Raw genomic sequence first — 16,768 nt, forward strand, 5'->3', positions numbered from 1 at the left:
AGATCGGCTAAGTCTCCTGATGGTCACCACTCATAGGTGGTGCCTCAGTTGGGGCCAAACTGTTTAGGAGGTATAGGAGGTAGCTGAATGAGGGTGTGTCTGCTGCTGGCTGCAAGAGCCCTTTGGGCAGAAGTGTTTTGCCTGAACTCTTTCCCCTGTAACTTCTTACCCAGGTGGACAGCTGGGCAGTGAGGCCTATTCTCTGACCCCATGCTCAGGCCTGCCTAATGGGTAGGCTGTGAGATTGCAAGTACAGAGTTCCTCTTGAACTTTTCTGTCTTTGGGGTTCTCTCTGGTTTTCGTCTGCTTGCTTTCATGGATGACTGACTCCTCTAAGAGGGCCGGGTCCAGTTGCTTCTATGAGTCAGAAGCCAAGTTGAGCCTTTGGCCTTCTGCAGATGTGACTGGAGTCCAGGGTGGGGCTGAGTCAGGTGGAGCCCAGGACTTCAGACCCAAGTGTCTTGGGTTCCACCTCCTTGTATTTAACCAAGAGGGTGTTGGCTGGAGCCCCACAAGCCTTTTACCAGCATAGCTGCAGGTTCTCTCCAACCTGTACTTTGGGTTTTCACTTGCTTAGGAGGTTAAAGGTATTCTAGAATTCTCAACCTAAGGGTGTGAATGCAGGATTTATTATCTCCCCCACCTCCTCGCCCAAATTGGGGGAAAAAAAGGCATCCTGTTAAAGCTGGTTCCTAAGTTTTTTGGAGCTTGCCAGTATCTCTTAAGAGGAAAGGAGGAAGGGGTATTTTGATACTGCAGGAGTGGTGCCCAGGGTCTGGTCTCCATAGTGCCCTGGTAAAGTGTGTAAAGGTAAATGGTGGGCCCTGGCGCTGAGGGAAGTCAGGACAAACAGGCCTGTTTGCTATATAAACCAGGCTTTTTATTTGAAGAGGCTGGGGACAAACTCCAGGGGGTAGGGGGGATGATAGGGTGGGCCAGGGCTGCCCCTCAGACTCTAGGAGAAGAGAAAGGTCCAGGCCCCTGGCCTCCCCTAGGCTGGGGTTCTTACCTGTGGCCAAGTCTGGTACTCATTTTGCCCTATCTTCTCTTGAAAGACCTGGCACCTTTGGGTGGGGGTGGGGCTTGGGCTTGCCCTGGGAGATGATGGGGCATGGCTAGTGGCTGCTGTGGTGGGGAAGGTGGCATCTTGTGGGAAATCTGGGGGACTTTTGTCTCCAAAGGGCCCACAACAGGCTCTGGCAGCTCTAAGGCTCCCCCTTGAGGGTGAGAAGGGTGTTCCAGAGAAGTAGGGTGCTGGCCTGCACAGGAGGAGAGGTCCTTGATAGAGTGCTGTTCTTTCCATATTTCTAGCTCCTGTCACCACCCCCTTCCTTACATTCCTATCCTCAGCAATAATAGCTGCCATTTATTCAGGGCTTAGTAATGAGGAGGGAAGGGTCCTGCTCCAAGATGAAACAGCCCTGAAAAGTCAATGGCTGCTCAGGGCTGCCAGACCTCCTTCCCCAACACCTGCTTGCCAACACTTGGTAAGAACCTAGAGTCTGGGACTGGGTGGCAGAAAGGCAGCGAGAGACCATAGTGAGGGTGGAGGGCTCACCTTGGCGTGTTTGAGCTCCAGCTCTGCCAACTCTATGAGATTCTTGCGGAAGGAGATGACACGGCGGGACTTGAAATCCATGAGCTCTGGAGAGGGGAGGGAGGAGAAATGGGGACCCTGGCAGGGTAGGCAACCCAGTTGCTGAGGCTCTGGGGCCATGAGACTTACCCTGCTTGGCTGAGTCGGAGAGGCGCTCGAAGCGTTGGCAGCATCGCTGCTGGTAGCTCTCAGCAGTCCGCACTTCGCGGTTCCTGGTGCGTGCTTTGTCCAGTGCCTTGTTGGCGTTCTCATAGTCAGCCAGTGCTCGGAGCCGCCGGTACAGCAAGTCCTAGGGTCAGCAGGGACACAGGATCACTGTTGCCCGAGGCCTCATCTACCTGCCCTCCCCTGCTGCTTCAGTCTTGTCCTCCGGCCTGAGGTTTGCTCTGGGGCCACATCTCACCTTAGCTGCCTGTGAGTCTCGCATGTAGTATTTCAGCATGTCTGACAGCTTAAGGTCCTCATCAGATGCCACTCGGCCCTCCAGCTTCTGAATCAGGAAGTTTGGAGGCTAGGGAGGGAGCTTGCAGAGGAGAAGCTAAGGGCTGGGGTGCTGTTGCTCTCCTCTCAATATCCGAGAGTCACCTGATAACCACTTGAGGTCAAACCCTGATGTTCAGACCAGGCCAAGGAAAACTTCACAGAGGAATGGCTTCTGATCTGGATCTCGGGGGTTGAGTAGGAATCAGACAACAGCCAAAGGCTGTGCAGGTGTGCAAACCTTCTAAGTGTTCAGGGAACCATGAAATCAATGGGAGCACTTGGATCCCAAACCTAAAATGCAAGCTAAGGGCAGTTTCTGGGACTGGCAGGGTCACTGAAGGGCCTTGAGCAGAGAAGAGATGTGATCCAATAGACAGCTGAGAAAGATTGGCACACTGTAGTGACTCTCAGAAGAGTTTAGGAAGTGTGTGTCTGGGGTGGGATGTTGACAATGCGGTGCAGCTTGCCAGAGGCACGTGGCACATCCTTGTAAATGCCGTGCCAGGCCTGGTTCCCACCCCTGCCCCCATTACCTCCCCCCCCCACATACACACACCTGAAGTTGTATCCCTGTCCCTACTCCCATCTTATTAAACTAGGGTTAAACTGAAGGGGAGTCCAGGGTATCACTGGGCCCAGCTTTTCACCAAACATTCCAAAATGATCCTGGAGCTTTCTCCTCTTTCAGGAGGACAAATTTTCATTTCTGCAAAGGATCACTGATAGGGTGCCCTTCCAATACCGAAGGCAGGACTCACCCTTAGCCTTTCGAAGAATTCTGCCAGTTTGAGGAAGCTCCTAGGAGGCAGTGGGGAAGAGTTAGGGCAGGGGTCTTGAAGGGGTGTTGCTTAAAGCCTCCCTCTCTTTAGCGCTTTCCCCCTCCCAATGGCCTGCAGTGGGGAAATTTTCCCTTTCCCAAATCCCAGCAGGAACTTCTGCACCTCCCACCTACAGCTGATAGTATATCTCCACAGTGACCCCTCATGGGCAGACACAGTATTACAGGCATAGGGAGAGGACAGGAGTGAGAGGGAGTCCTCACATCTTCAGCTGGTTGACTTCTTGTACTCCCAGACTATTCAGTGCAGCAGAGATAGGAATATAATTGTCTGCCAGGCCTGTTGGGAACAGCCCTCCATCAGACCCCTCTTGGTCTGCACATCAAGCCCCACCCCTGGTGTTTGTGTCCTGCTCTTTTCTCTCCCTGCAGGAAGTAGGAATGCCCAGGAGAAGGGACAGAGAACCCAGGGCCCCTTGGGCTCTGCATACACTTGTGGGAGTACATGACACGGTCTGCCCGCAGGCAGGCGTCCCGGATGCGGGTGTGGTACTCCAGCAGGAAGGTCCTCTCATGCTCAAAGAAGTCATCCACCTCCTAAGGGAGCCAGACAGGAGCCACTTATATTGAGTCAGCAGGAACATGGAAGCCATGGACACGAAGGGGTGGCACAACTTTCCTCTAGGCCATGCCCCACCAGTGGTTTCCCTCCCACAACCACCCTGGGCCTCCATCTTTGCTGCAGATTGAGGTCCTGGGTTAATCCACAGAGGGGTCCCAGGGATTACCTTAAGCCCTGACATCCTGGTGATGAGGGCTTCATCTGCAGATTTAACGATATTCCTCAGAAATCCCCCAAGGAGCTCCTTCCTGTTCTTTCCTCGGACACTCAGCTGCCGCACACACAGAGAGTAGGATGTTGGGGTAGGCATTTGCACTTCTCACCCCAGGCTCATGCCACTTATGGCGCTGATGAGACAGAGGCTTGAGCCCATCTAGCACCCAGCCCCCTGCCCCCAAGAGTGACCCCAGTGCTCTGGCCCAGCTCACATCCTGGCCATATTCCAAAAAGACAAAGAAGTTGTGGTCTTGGCGCAGGGTAGGGTGGGCCGCCAGGCGCTGCAGAAAGACCTCATGCATTGCAACTGTCTTCTTAAAGATGGCAAGATACTCCCTGCAGAAAATGGCAAGCAGCTGAAGGGCCCTCCTTGCCTCTGATTATCCTGCTCCCTTCCCCTCAGAAGCCCAGGAGTCAGAGATCAGGGTCTCTAACCATAGGTGATGAAATCTAGGGATTCCCAGGAGGGGGGAGTGGACCTGGAGCTTCATCATAGACAAGGAAAGAAAGTAGCACTCACGCTTCCAGCTCCTGCTTCATTTTGGCAAACTCTTCCCTCGTGATGGAGCTGTCCCCCTCACCCAACTTCTGCAGCTTTTCCCTTGAAGCCTCAAAGTCTGGCCTTGGAGGGGCTGGGGGGATCTGCTCAAAGGAAGGACAGAGCTGGCAGTTCTCTCATTGCTGAGAAGGCCATCACCCACACCCGGAAGTGTGGCCCAGTCTTCCACCCCCACCCAAGCACCCAGGGCTGCCCCTCCCTGCCCCAGGCCCACCTAGCCCTTTCTCACAATGAGACCGGCGTACTCCTCATTTTCCACGTAGGCATCATGTAGCCAGATGAACTCCTCATGCTGTCGCACAACTGAGAACTCCATCTGGGTCAAGTGAGGGAGGCAGCTCTGGAAGCCAGGAAGCCTGTCTGAGGTGTCTGTCCTCCCCTTCCAAACCCTGCACTATCCTGAGCACCCACTGTGGGGCTTCCCCAACCCCACATCCCAGGTGAGGCCCAAGGTGGGCCTGGGTGGTTCAGGTGTTGGTGATTTCCATCAGGACGAAGGATGGGGGATGCTTAGGACTTGGTGTTGGAGGCAAAAGGCAGTTGGAGACTAGACAAGATGCTTGTTTTCTCCATGGGGCAGGGAGCAGGAGCTAGGTTGAGGAACAGGGCCCAAAGTACAAGTTGGCATCTCCCCCCCACCCCCCACCCCAGGCTAGCAAGGCTGGGGGAAGTAGGCTTCTCAAGCTCTTGAAGCCTCCTGAGGCAGCTGTCCAAACTGCCCTCTCACTCCCCTGGCAGCCTCACCTTGGTTTGAACGGTGAACTTCACCTTGTCCCGCTCGCTCACTGCATCAGAGATCTCCACCTGTAAGGAGCTGTCTCCCTGCAGATCCACTGACACGGAGGAGGGCTGCTGGGGAGGGGAGGCCTCTGACATGGCTGACCACAGCCCCTTACTGCATCCTCACCGCAGATGTCACGTCCTCCTGCCAAGCCCAGCTCAGCAGCATTGCTTCTTCAATGCCCTGGGGTGGCCACCCCTGGAGGGATCCTGGTAAGTCACTGCTCAGGGCTTTCCAGTTACTCCACACTTTCATCCTTAGAAGGAGGCAGAATTCTGCCTGCTTTACAGATATGGAAACTGACACCTCCAAAAGTGAAATATGTTGCCCCAAATCACACAGCTGCAAAGTGGCAGGGCGAGATTTGAACCCAGTTTCTCAAATTCCAAACCCCAACTACTTTCTCAACTACCCGTTCACCTTTTCCCCAACTGGTTACTGGTAGAAGCTGGTACCCTTTCACCAGGGCCTAACGTGAGTTCAATAACAAGTTCTCACCCCTTTTGAGGGGATCCTGAGACCACTCCATTCGCTGCTTTTAGTGCCAAGAGGCATTGGCTTGTCAACAAAACACATGGATTTCTCTAAAAGAGAAAAGATCCATGAGGCACCAAACTACTAGATCATTCTTGCATTGAGCTCCTCTTCTTCTCCTCCTCCTCCTCCTCCTTCTTCTTTTTAAGATTTTACTTATTTATTCATGAGAGGCACAGAGAGAGAAAGGCACAGGCACACAAGCAGAGGGAGAAGCAGGCACCTCACAGGGAACCTGATGCGGGACTCGATCCCAAGACTCCAGGATCACGCCCTGAGCCGAAGGCAGACGCTCTAACTGCTGAGGCACCCAGGGATCCCGAGCTTTGCTTCCTTTCCTTCCTTCCTTCCTTCCTTCCTTCCTTCCTTCCTTCCTTCCTTTCCTTCCTTTCCTTCCCTTCCTTTCCTTCCTTTCTTTTCCTTTCTTTTCTTTCCTTCTTTTTTTTTTAAATTTTATTTATTTATTTATGATAGGCACACAGTGAGAGAGTGAGAGGCAGAGACACAGGCAGAGGGAGAAGCAGGCTCCATGCACCGGGAGCCCGACGTGGGATTCGATCCCGGGTCTCCAGGATCGCGCCCTGGGCCAAAGGCAGGCGCTAAACTGCGGCGCCACCCAAGGATCCCATTTTCTTTCCTTCTTTTCTTTTCTTTCTTTCTTTCAAGATTTTATTTATTTATTCATGAGAGACACACAGAGAGAGGCAGAGACACAGGCAGAGGGAGAAGCAGGCTCCCCACAGGGAGTCCGATGCGGAACTCGATCCCAGGACCCAGGATCACTACCTGAGTCAAAGGCAGATGCTCAACCACTGAGCCACCCACGTGTCCCTTGCATTGAGCTTTTCAACACACATTTATTGAACACCTACGATGTCTATACCACTGTGCCAAGTGAAAGGAAGAAGCCATTCTCCCTTCAAGTGTAGCTCCCAATATATAAACTGGCACCTGTGCCCCTCTCCCATCCCCTCAGTCTCTCCTCTCACAGGCTTTGGCACAGATTTGGCACACACTATGTACAACTATTCTGACTTCTCTCACCACATATTATTTTTGCCTCAACTTAAACTTCATGTGAGTGCAATTATACAGTATACACTCTTGTATCCATGGTCTTTAGGGAGATCCATCCACATTATTGAGTGCAGCAGTAATTCTCTTTCATTGCTGTATTGTATTCATATGAATGTCATAACTTATGTATCTGTTCTACTGTTGGTAGTCATTAGGTTATTTCAAGATTGGCGTGTTATGAATAAAGCTGCCATGAACATTTTTGCATATGCCTTTTATAGGGTAGGCATGTGTTTAAATGCTTTAAACTGCCGGTTTTTCAAGGTGATTGTACAAATTTATATTCCTGCCAGTATTGTATGAAAATTCCAGTTGTACCATATCTTTGCCAACACCAATACTTAGAATTGTTAGTCCTTTTTATGTTAACCATACTGATGGGGGTATAGTAATTGCCCATTGTGGCTTTAACTTGTATTTCCTGGTGAGAAATGACATTGAACACCATTTTATGTATCTATTGCCCATTTGGAGATCTTTTTTTTTTAAATTTTTTATTTATTTATGATAGTCACAGAGAGACACACAGAGAGGCAGAGACATAGGCAGAGGGAGAAACAGGCTCCATGCACCGGGAGCCTGACGTGGGATTCGATCCCGGGTCTCCAGGATCGCGCCCTGGGCCAAAGGCAAGCGCCAAACCACTGCGCCACCCAGGGATCCCACATTTGGAGATCTTTTATAAAGTGCCTATCCAAGTCTTTTGATCCTCCTCTCCCCCCTTTTAAAAATAAGATCGTCTTTTTCTTTTTGATTTGTAGGAACTCTTTATATAACCTGGAGACAAGTCCTTTCCCAGTTATATGTGTTGCCATTATCTCCTACTCTTTCAGTTGCCTTTTCACTCTCTTAATTGCTTACAGTTTTACAAGCTCCAGCATATCAGTCTTTTCTTTTATGATTAAGGATATTTGTGTACTCTCGAAGAAATTTTGCCTACCTTCAGGTCATGAAGATAATATATTTTCTTTTCCTCTAGATTTAATAATTTTAGCTTTTATATTTAGGTCTATATTTAGATCCACTTTCATTTCATTTTGTATACAGTGTCAGGTATAGGTTATGACTCATTTTTGCCATATAATAGCCAGTCATTTTAGCACTGATGTGTTAAAAAAAATCTTTTGAGTATTTATTTGCTTTGGTAGAAAATAAACTGACTTCAGGGCAGCCTGGGTGGCTCAGCGGTTTGGCGCCTCCTCCAGCCCAGGGCATGATCCCACGGGGTTCCAGGATGGAGTCCCATGTTGGGTTCCCTGCATGGAGGCTGCTTCTCCCTCTACCTGTGTCTGTATCTCTGCCTCTCTCTCTCTCTCTCTCTCTCTCTCTCTCTCTCTGTGTGTGTGTGTGTGTCTCATGAATAAATAAAATCTTTAAAAAAAGAAAATAAACTGATTTCATAAATGTTATCAGTTCTGTATCTATTCTGTTCCACTGATCATATGTCTGCACTTTTGATATATCACACTCTTGATTCCTGTAATTGACAAACTTGAAATCAGATAGAATTAATTTTGTTCTTTTTCAAAATCATTTTGGCTATTATAGGTCTTTGAATTTCTGTATAAATTGTAGACTCCTTGGGCAGCCCTGGTGGCTCAGCGGTTTAGCGCCGCCTGCAGCTCAGGGGTGATCCTGGGGACCTGGGATCGAGTCCCACGTCGGGCTCCCTGCATGGAGCCTGTTTCTCCCTCTGCCTATGTCTCTGCCTCTCTCTCTCCTCTCTGTGTATTCTCATGAATAAATAAATAAAATCTTAAAAAAAATAAATGTTTAAAAAAAATTGTAGACTCCTGGGCAGCCCTGGTGGCTTAGCGGTTTGGTGCCGCCTTCAGCCTGGGGCGTTATCCTGGAGACCAAGGATCGGGTTCTAATCCGGCTCCCTGTATGGAGCCTGCTTCTCCCTCTGCCTGTCTCTCTCTCTCTCTTTCTTTTTCTGTATCTAGTAAATAAATAAAATCTTTTTAAAAAATTGTAGACTCAGGGGTGCCTGGGTGGCGCAGTCAGTTAAGGGTTTGCCTTTGACTCAGGTTATGATCCCAGGGTCCTGGAATCAAGTCCCACATCAGAATCCCTGCTCAGTGGGGAATCTTCTTCTCCCTCTGCCCACACCACTTGTGTTCTCGCTCTCATTCAAAAATTAATAAAATCTTTTGAAAAATTATAGACTCAGCTTGTTAATTTCCAACCAAAAAAAAAACTTAGAGATTTTTTTTAAAAATTTTTAAGATTTATTTATTTATTTATTTATTTATTTATTTATTTATGATATATAGAGAGAGGCAGAGACACAGGAGGGAGAAGCAGGCTCCACGCCGGGCGCCCGATGTGGGACTCAATACCGGGACTCCAGGATCGCGCCATGGGCCAAAGGCTCTAAACCGCTGAGCCACCCAGGGATCCCCAAAACTTACTGAGATTTTGATTGAGATTAAATTGAATCTACAGATCAATTTGGGAAGGATAGACATTTTTACAATTTTGAATCTTCCAATCAACATGAAATATCTCCCCAATTATTTAGATATTCTTTAATGTTTCTCGGTAATGTTTTGTTGTATTCTCTGTAAAGGTTTTGCATATCTTTTGTTAGATTTACTCCTAGGTATTTTATGATTTTTTAAAAATTATTGTTGCTATTTGAAATAACATTTTTAGGGATCCCTGGGTGGCGCAGTGGTTTGGCGCCTGCTTTTGGCCCAGGGCGGGATCCTGGAGACCCAGGATCGAGTCCCACGTCGGGCTCCCGGTGCATGGAGCTTGCTTCTGCCTGTGTCTCTGCCTCTCTCTCTCTCTCTCTCTGTGTATGTGTGTGTGTGTGACTATCATAAATAAATAAAAATTAAAAAAAAATGAAATAACATTTTTAAAAATTTCATCCCCTGGTTATTTTTGCTAGTATGTAGAAACACACAATTGATCTTTATATACTACCTTTGTGTCCAAGAACCTTGCTATATTTTCTTACTGCTTTTAATAGTTTGTAGATTATTTTGGATTTCCTCTGTATACAATCCTATACTATAAAATAATGACAGTTTTAGTTTTTCCTTTCCAGCCGTATACCTTATTTCTTTTTCTTGCCTTATTGCACTTGCTAGAACCTCTAGTACAATGCAGAAATGGTGACATGGTGAAAAAGGAAATCCCTGACTTGTCTTTATCTCAGAGAGAATGCATTCAAAATGTAATCCTGGGGCAGCCCCGGTGGCTCAGCAGTTTAGTGCCGCCTTCAGCCTAGGGTGTGATCCTGGAGACCTGGGGTCAAGTCCCATGTCGGGCTCCCTACATGGAGCCTGCTTCTCCTTCTGCCTGTGTCTCTGCCTCTCTGTCTCTGTGTCCCTCATGAATAAATAAATAAAATTAAAAAAACAAAACAAAACAAAATGTAATCCTGAAGATGATTAAACCTGAATTAGATTAATGAGACCACCTTCTATGCCTAGTTTGGTAAGAACATTGATTTTTATCAATGTTTCCTTCCTTTATTGAAATATCAAATGGGTTTTTCTGTATATGTCCCAAATTTCATTTAATGATTTTCAAATATTGAACTACCCTGCATTCCTGGAATAAGGCCTTCATCATGAAGTATTTTTTAGTTTCTGTTTTTTAGTTTTAATTTTTAAAATATTTTATTTATTTATTTATTTGAGAGAGAGAGAGCGTGAGTGTTTGATTAAGGAGAGGAGCAGAGGGAGAGAGACAAGCAGACTCTGCATTGATTATGAAGCCCAATGCAGGACTTAATTCCACAACCCTGAGATCATGACCTGAGCAGAAATCAAGAGCTGGACCAACTGAGCCACCCAGGTACTCCAAAGTATTATCTTTTTACATACTGCTTATTCAACTTGATAATATTGTTTGCGATTTTCCATTTATGTTCACAAGAGAGATTAACCTGTATTTTTATTTATTTATTTTTTAAGATTTCATTTATTTATCTGACAGAGAAAAAGAGAGCACAAGCAGGGGGAATGGCAGGCAGGAGAGGGAGAAGCAGGTTTCTTGCTGAGCAAGGAGCCCAATGTAGGGCTTGATCCCAAGACCCTGGGATCATGACCTGTGCCAAAGCCAGTTGCTTAATTGAGAGCCACCCAGGCCCCTCTTTTAATGTTTTTGACAGGATTTTTTGTGGTAAAATATACATAACACAAAATTTACCATTTTAGCCATTTTATTTTATTTTTTTTTTAATTTTTTTTTTTCATTTTAGCCATTTTAAAGTATACAATATATTGGTATTAAGTATATTCAGTTATCCATCATTGTCCACCTCCTCTTGACAGGTTTTTGTATCAAGGTTATGTTGTCCTCCTAAAATAAGTTGGAATTGTGCCTTCTCTTTGTTTTGGGGATAATTTATATGAGAATGGTATTAGTCATCCTTTAATGCTTCAAAGAAGCATTAAATGCTTGTGAAATTTATTGCTCAGAAAGGTATTTTTGCAAAAGTTCTTAATTATAGATTTACTTCCTATAATAGATATATGACTATTCAGATTTTCGGTTTCTTATTTCAGGTTTGGTAAGTTGCATTTTTCAAGTAGTTCGTCCATTTTATCAAAATTCTCTCATTTGTTGGCATAAACTTGTTCTTAAATACTCTTATCTTTATAAGGGCTGAAACATCTCTACCAATGTGCACTTGATCATTCCTGATACTGGTAATTAACATTTTCTCCCTTCCTCCCTCTCAGTCTCCCTCCTGTTCTCTCTCTTTCTCTCTCCCTTTCTCTCACTTTTATCAGTCTTGCTAGATGCTTATCAATTTTTATTAGTATTTTAAACAAACTATTTTTGGCATTATTGATTTTCTATATTTGTTTATTTATCTTCTATTGATTTCTGCTCTTTATTATTTCCTTCCTTTTACTTTCTTGGGATTTAAGTTGTTCTTCTTTTTCTAGTTTCTTGAGATTGAAATGTAGATCACTGACTTTTCAACTTCTCTAAAAAATGCGTTTGAAGGTATAAATTTCCCCTGGATACTTCTTTAGCTGCATCTCCAGGTTTATCATATTTTCAAAATAATTTTTTAAAAAGATTATTTATTTATTTATTCATGAGAGACATAGAGAGAGAGAGAGAGAGGCAGAGACATAAGCAGAGGGAAAAGCAGGCTCCATGCAGGAAGCCCGATGCGGGACTTGGTCCCGGGATTCCGGGATCACACCCTGAGCAAACTCTCAAGCAGACACTCAATCGCTGAGCTACCCAGGCATCCCTCAAATTCATTTCTTTAAAAATTTTTTCTAATTTTAGGGGCTCCTGGGTGGCTTAGTTGGTTTAGAGTCTGCCTTTGGCTCAGGTCATAATCCCAGGGTCCTGGGATCAAGTCCCACATCAGGTTCCCTGCTCAGTGGGGAGTCTGCTTCTCCCTCTCCTGCTCCCCCTGCTTGTGCTCTCTCTCTCAAATAAATAAATAAATAAATAAATAAATAAATAAATAAATCTTTAAAAAAATTTTCTAATTTTCATTATAATTTCTTCTTTGACCTATGAATTACTTAGAAGCACACTGCTTACTTTCTGAATATTTTGGAATCTATCTTTTTGTTTTGATTCCTTATTAATTCTACTGGGACAGAGATTTCATCCTGTCTGGTTTCAATGTTTCAAAACTTGTTGATAGTTGCTTTATAACCTAACATATAATGTATTTTGGTAAATGTTTCCAGTGCACTTGAAAAGGATGTGTTTCCTGCAGTTGTTAGGTACAGAGCTCTAATTAAACCAATTAGATCAAGTTAATTAATCATGGTATTTTAAAAATTTTAAGGATTCAAAATCCTTACTGATTTTTTCTTTTGGTTTTTGGTCTGCTTGTTCTAACAGTTGAAAGAGTTGTGTTAAACCTCTAATTGTAATTGTGGGTTTGTCTATTTCTCCTTTTAATTCTGTAATCTTTTACTCTGCATATTTTGAAACAATGCTATTAGTTGCATACAAATTTAGGATTTTTATCTTCCTGTTCAGTTGACTCTTTAATCATTATAAAATGTCCCTCTTTATTTCTTATACTTCTTGTCTTAGTCTACTTTGTCTGAAATTAATATAGCCATGCCAGCATTCTTTTGGTTAGCATTCTTTCTGTGTCCTTATAAAGTATGTCTCTTAAAAAATACTTATTTATTTAAGAGAGAGTGTGTGCACATGTGCATGCACAAGCAGGGGGTTGTAGAGGGAGAAGAGAGAGAGAGAATCTCAAGCTGACTCACTGCTGAACACAGAGCCCAGTAAGAGGCTCAATCCCACAATCCCCCAAGATCATGACCAGAGCCAAAATCAAGAGTCAGATGTTTAACCAACTGAGCCACTCAGGCGCCCCTAAAGCATGTGTCTTTTAAGAGAATATAGTTGTCCTTTAAAAATCCAATCTGAAAAAAAAAATCCAATTTGAGGGGCGCCTGTGCGGCTCAGTTGGTTAGGTGTCAGAATCTTGGTCTCAGATCAGATCTTTTTTTTTTTTTTTTTTTTTTAAGATTTTATTTATTGGGATCCCTGGGTGGCACAGCGGTTTAGCACCTGCCTTTCGCCCAGGGCGCGATCCTGGAGACCCGGGATTGAATCCCACGTCAGGCTCCTGGTGCATGGAGCCTGCTTCTCCCTCTGCCTATGTCTCTGCCTCTCTCTCTCTCTATGTGTGACTATCATAAATAAATAAAAAAAATTTAAAAAAAAAGATTTTATTTATTTATTCATGAAAGACACAGAGAGAGAGAGAGAGAGGCAGAGACACAGGCAGAGGGAGAAGCAGGCTCCATGCAGGGAGCCTGACGTGGGACTCAATCCCAGGTCTCCAGGATCAAGCCCTGGGCTGAAGGCAGTGCTAAACCGCTGAGCCACCCCGGCTGCCCATCAGCTCAGGTCTTGATCTGGGATTGTGAGTTCAAGCCCCATGATGGGCTCCACACCATGCTCCACACTGGGCATGAGGCCTACTTAAAAAAAAAAAAAAAAAAAAAAAAAAAAAAAAAGAATCCAATCTGAAAAAAATCCAGTCGAACTTTTTTTTTAAGTAACCTTACATTCAAGGTATGGCTCAAACTCTCAACCCCAAGATCAAGAGTTGCATGTTCTACCAACTGAGCCAGCCAGGCGCCGCCTGAATATGTTTTTAATTGGAGTGTTTGGTCTATTCATAATTACTGTAATTACTGACATAAGCTATAAACCTACCATCTTGCTTTTTGTTTTTTTATTTGCCTCATCTGTTTTTTTTTTTGTTGTTGTTGTTGTTTCTTTACTCTTTTTTCCTTGCGTTCTGTTAGTCAAATTTTTCAAATGTTTTTTATATTATTTCATTTTCTCTTCTATTTTTGTTTACATCTTCATAGTATTCTTTCCATTTCTCTCTATTTAAAGGAGAGTCTTAAAGAAGGCAATGATTACTCTAGAGGACAAGATCTAATAGTGGACTGTCAGAGAGTCTGGCACCTACAAAGTTTGGGGATGCAACCATCAGTTTGAAAACCCAGTACAGGGCAGCCCTGGTGGTGCAGCGGTTTAGCGCTGCCTTCAATCCAGGGCATGATCCCGGAGTCCTGGAATCGAGTCCCACATCGGGCTCCCCGCAGTGAGCCTGCTTCTCCCTCCGCCTGTGTCTCTGCCTCTCTCTCTGTGTCTATGAATAAATAAATGAAATGTTTTTTTTTTTTTTAAAAGCCCAGTACACATCTCATATGACAACAGTAACAACAACAGCAACAATGACTTGTCTAAATAGTCAGATATAATAGCTAACACTTTTACTTGAGCTTCCTATATGCCAGGCACTGATCTAAGCATTTTACATATATTAACCAGGAATATGAATATAAACATTGAAACTGATATTTCCTACTCCATACTTTGTGTCGTTCAGCCCCTCTCACCTCTCCAAACTCCACTTGAACCCCACTCCTCACTTCTTGGCTTCTCTGACATCCTCAGGGCAGCCTCCCCTTTTGTCCAACTGCAAATCGCCCCTTATACACACAATCTGACTCACTGGTAAATGGGCCCCTAAGTCCCTTGTCTCCCTCCTGCCGCCTTAGTATCTCTACTCTAACCTGTACTGTTTGGTAACTGCTTGAGGGAGATGGGACTTTAAGTATGGACCACAGCTACTCCATTCTTATCCTCAGCCACAGCCTACTTTGCACGTGCCTCCAACTCTCAAAAGTGTGCACCTCTGTGAACTCAAGGATGCTCGATAAGTATTTGTTGGATGAAATCAAGAGGAAAAAGTGAAGAATTAATGATCTTATGATTAAATGAACACAGATACACAAGTGAAGGCATTAGTGCTGAACTGGATTCCTCCTACCTTGGCAAAGGAGAAACTTACTCCATCCCCTTCTCAGTCTCTCTCCCTCTCCCCTCTTCTTCCCCATTAAGCCAGAATCATGAGTTAATTGGTCCTGGCGAGGAAAGGAGTGGCAGTGACAGGTCCCTTTACATCTGTCAGGGCAAAGGCAAACCCTGCCTCCTTTGGCATCCTCGCCAGCCCCCACGCAGGTGCCACAGAGGCGCCGCACCCCCGTATCCCCTTGCTCAGGTCTCTTCCAGCTCAACGCGTGCGCGCGAACACACGCACACACGCCCAACTCCCTGATTGGGCCATCACTGGGTATCACGGAGTGAGATGGAGGTTGGGAGAGGGTTTGCATCCTTCCTTTACCTTGCTCTCCTTCCCAGCCTGACGCCCTTCCATCACCCTTCTTCTTGGCTGCAGCACACGAGTATTGCGCGGCTGGCCAATGCCGGCCCGCTCCAGCAGTTTCGTCCCCGGGAGCGGGCCCGAGGCTCGGGACCCTACCAGCTGACGGAGCGGCTCTCCCCTCCCCGCCTGGAGTCACCTGGGGGCAGGCGTGGCTCCCGCCGGCCCTTCGCAGCCACGCCTTTCGATTGGGTATCAGGTTCGCCATGAGCGACACCATTGGCTGCAGCGCCTATCGTTCCTGTGTTTGGCCCCAGCTTTTAGGAGGAAGCGCGGAACCTAGGGCCGGGAACCCGAGACCGCAAAGGGCTGGGGTCGGGGGCCCTGGGGTTACGGAGGTCGCGAGCCACGTCAGCCCCCGCCCCCAGGCTGGCCGCCGGCCGCGGACCGCGTCTCCCGGCGGCGCCCTCCAACCGCCTCGCGCGAGCTGCGCGTGCGCACCAGCCCAGTGGCGCGCCCTCCCGGCGGTGGGCGAGGCGGCGGGTCGGTGGGCAGGGTGGGAGGGTGGGGCGGGGGTGGGGAGGAGGGGGGGTTAGTGGGCCAGGGACTAGGGTGAGGGTTGATGTCTGGGAGAAGGGGGTTCCGTTAAATTTTCGCTCTGGGGCATGCGAGAGCTGCGGGGTAAGCCTCACAGAGCCGTGAAGAGACGCGGCAAGGCCGGCGGCCAGGGCGCCCGGTGCCAGGCCCGGGTCCACGGGCGGTGGTATCTGGAGCCAAGAAGCAGAGGGGCGCAGATGCTGCGAGAAAAATTGTGGGTGCCCTGGAACGGGCTCATTGTGATCGGGAAGAGAATGGAGCTCCTGGGTAGAAATACGCAAAAGTCCAGGATGTGGGACCCAAAGCTTGACTCTGAGTACTGGGGTCTGGAAGATGTGGAAAAGATGGTCTTGAAAGCGAAGTTAGGCCAGAATCAGGAAAGGATGGATGTGAAGCTACTGCACAGTGTAGCAAGTGCATTACAGGCTTCAGCAGGTTTGCGGAAAAATACCGCAAAGGAGTTGTGGGGAAAGGAAGACGTTAGAGGCAAAATAGACGATGAATCTGAGATAGCAAGGACTACCGAAGGGTCTAGGAGGGGGTCTGGGTTTAAAGAGAGGTTGAAGCTTACTGGGGTGGGGACCAAAGGAGGGGACTTGAGATCCAGACCACATACACTCCGACAGAATGAGGAGGAGCTGAGGTCCAGTGGAGAGAAGCTGAGTCGAGAGAAGCTGAGGTCAAGCAGAGAGAAGCTGAGGTCAAGTGGAGAGAAGCTGAGGTCAAGTGGAGAGATGCTGAGGTCAAGTGGAGGGAAGCTGAGGTCAAGTGGAGAGAAGCTGAGGTCAAGTGGAGAGAAACTGAGGTCAAGTGGAGAGAAGCTGAGGTCAAATGGAGAGAAGCTGAGTGGAGAGAAGCTGAGATCAAGTGGTGAGAA

General features: G+C 46.7%; 1 protein-coding gene across 7 annotated transcripts; it reads right to left on the minus strand.

The window, feature by feature from the left end:
- Positions 1-166: 166 nt before the first annotated feature.
- On the minus strand, positions 167-15,692 carry SNX32 (sorting nexin 32). Of its 7 annotated transcripts, none has more exons than XM_041721805.1 (14): positions 15,316-15,692; positions 5,535-5,620; positions 5,000-5,107; positions 4,485-4,595; positions 4,217-4,338; positions 3,909-4,032; positions 3,647-3,751; positions 3,350-3,455; positions 3,123-3,198; positions 2,839-2,878; positions 2,001-2,087; positions 1,727-1,886; positions 1,559-1,644; positions 167-1,094 (listed from the first exon to the last, which is right to left on the minus strand). In XM_041721805.1, the coding sequence occupies exons 1-14, from the start codon at positions 15,572-15,574 to the stop codon at positions 1,029-1,031; spliced, it is 1,536 nt and encodes a 511-aa protein (XP_041577739.1). In that variant the 5' UTR covers positions 15,575-15,692; the 3' UTR covers positions 167-1,028. The 7 variants fall into 7 exon arrangements, with proteins under 7 accessions (XP_041577739.1, XP_041577737.1, XP_041577738.1 ...); XM_041721806.1 differs by having other exon boundaries at positions 1,065-1,259; XM_041721803.1 differs by having other exon boundaries at positions 167-1,259; positions 1,559-1,886; positions 4,485-4,571.
- Positions 15,693-16,768: the final 1,076 nt, after the last annotated feature.

The sequence above is a fragment of the Vulpes lagopus genome, chromosome 11 (assembly GCF_018345385.1).
Source record: "Vulpes lagopus strain Blue_001 chromosome 11, ASM1834538v1, whole genome shotgun sequence".
NCBI lineage: Eukaryota > Metazoa > Chordata > Mammalia > Carnivora > Canidae > Vulpes > Vulpes lagopus.

What these genes read in the sequence shown, in the direction of transcription:
- SNX32 (XM_041721802.1), bottom strand. Translation starts at nt 15,574, where the DNA reads ATGGTGTCGCTCATGGCGAACCTGATACCCAATCGAAAGGCGTGGCTG. An exon ending in TCAGGATCCCCTCAAAAGGG is followed by an intron (nt 5,108 to 5,534) that starts GTGAGAACTTGT and finishes TCCCCTCCCCAG; the next exon opens with CAGCCCTCCTCCGTGTCAGT. An exon ending in AATTCTTCGAAAGGCTAAGG is followed by an intron (nt 2,088 to 2,838) that starts GTGAGTCCTGCC and finishes TTCCTGATTCAG; the next exon opens with AAGCTGGAGGGCCGAGTGGC.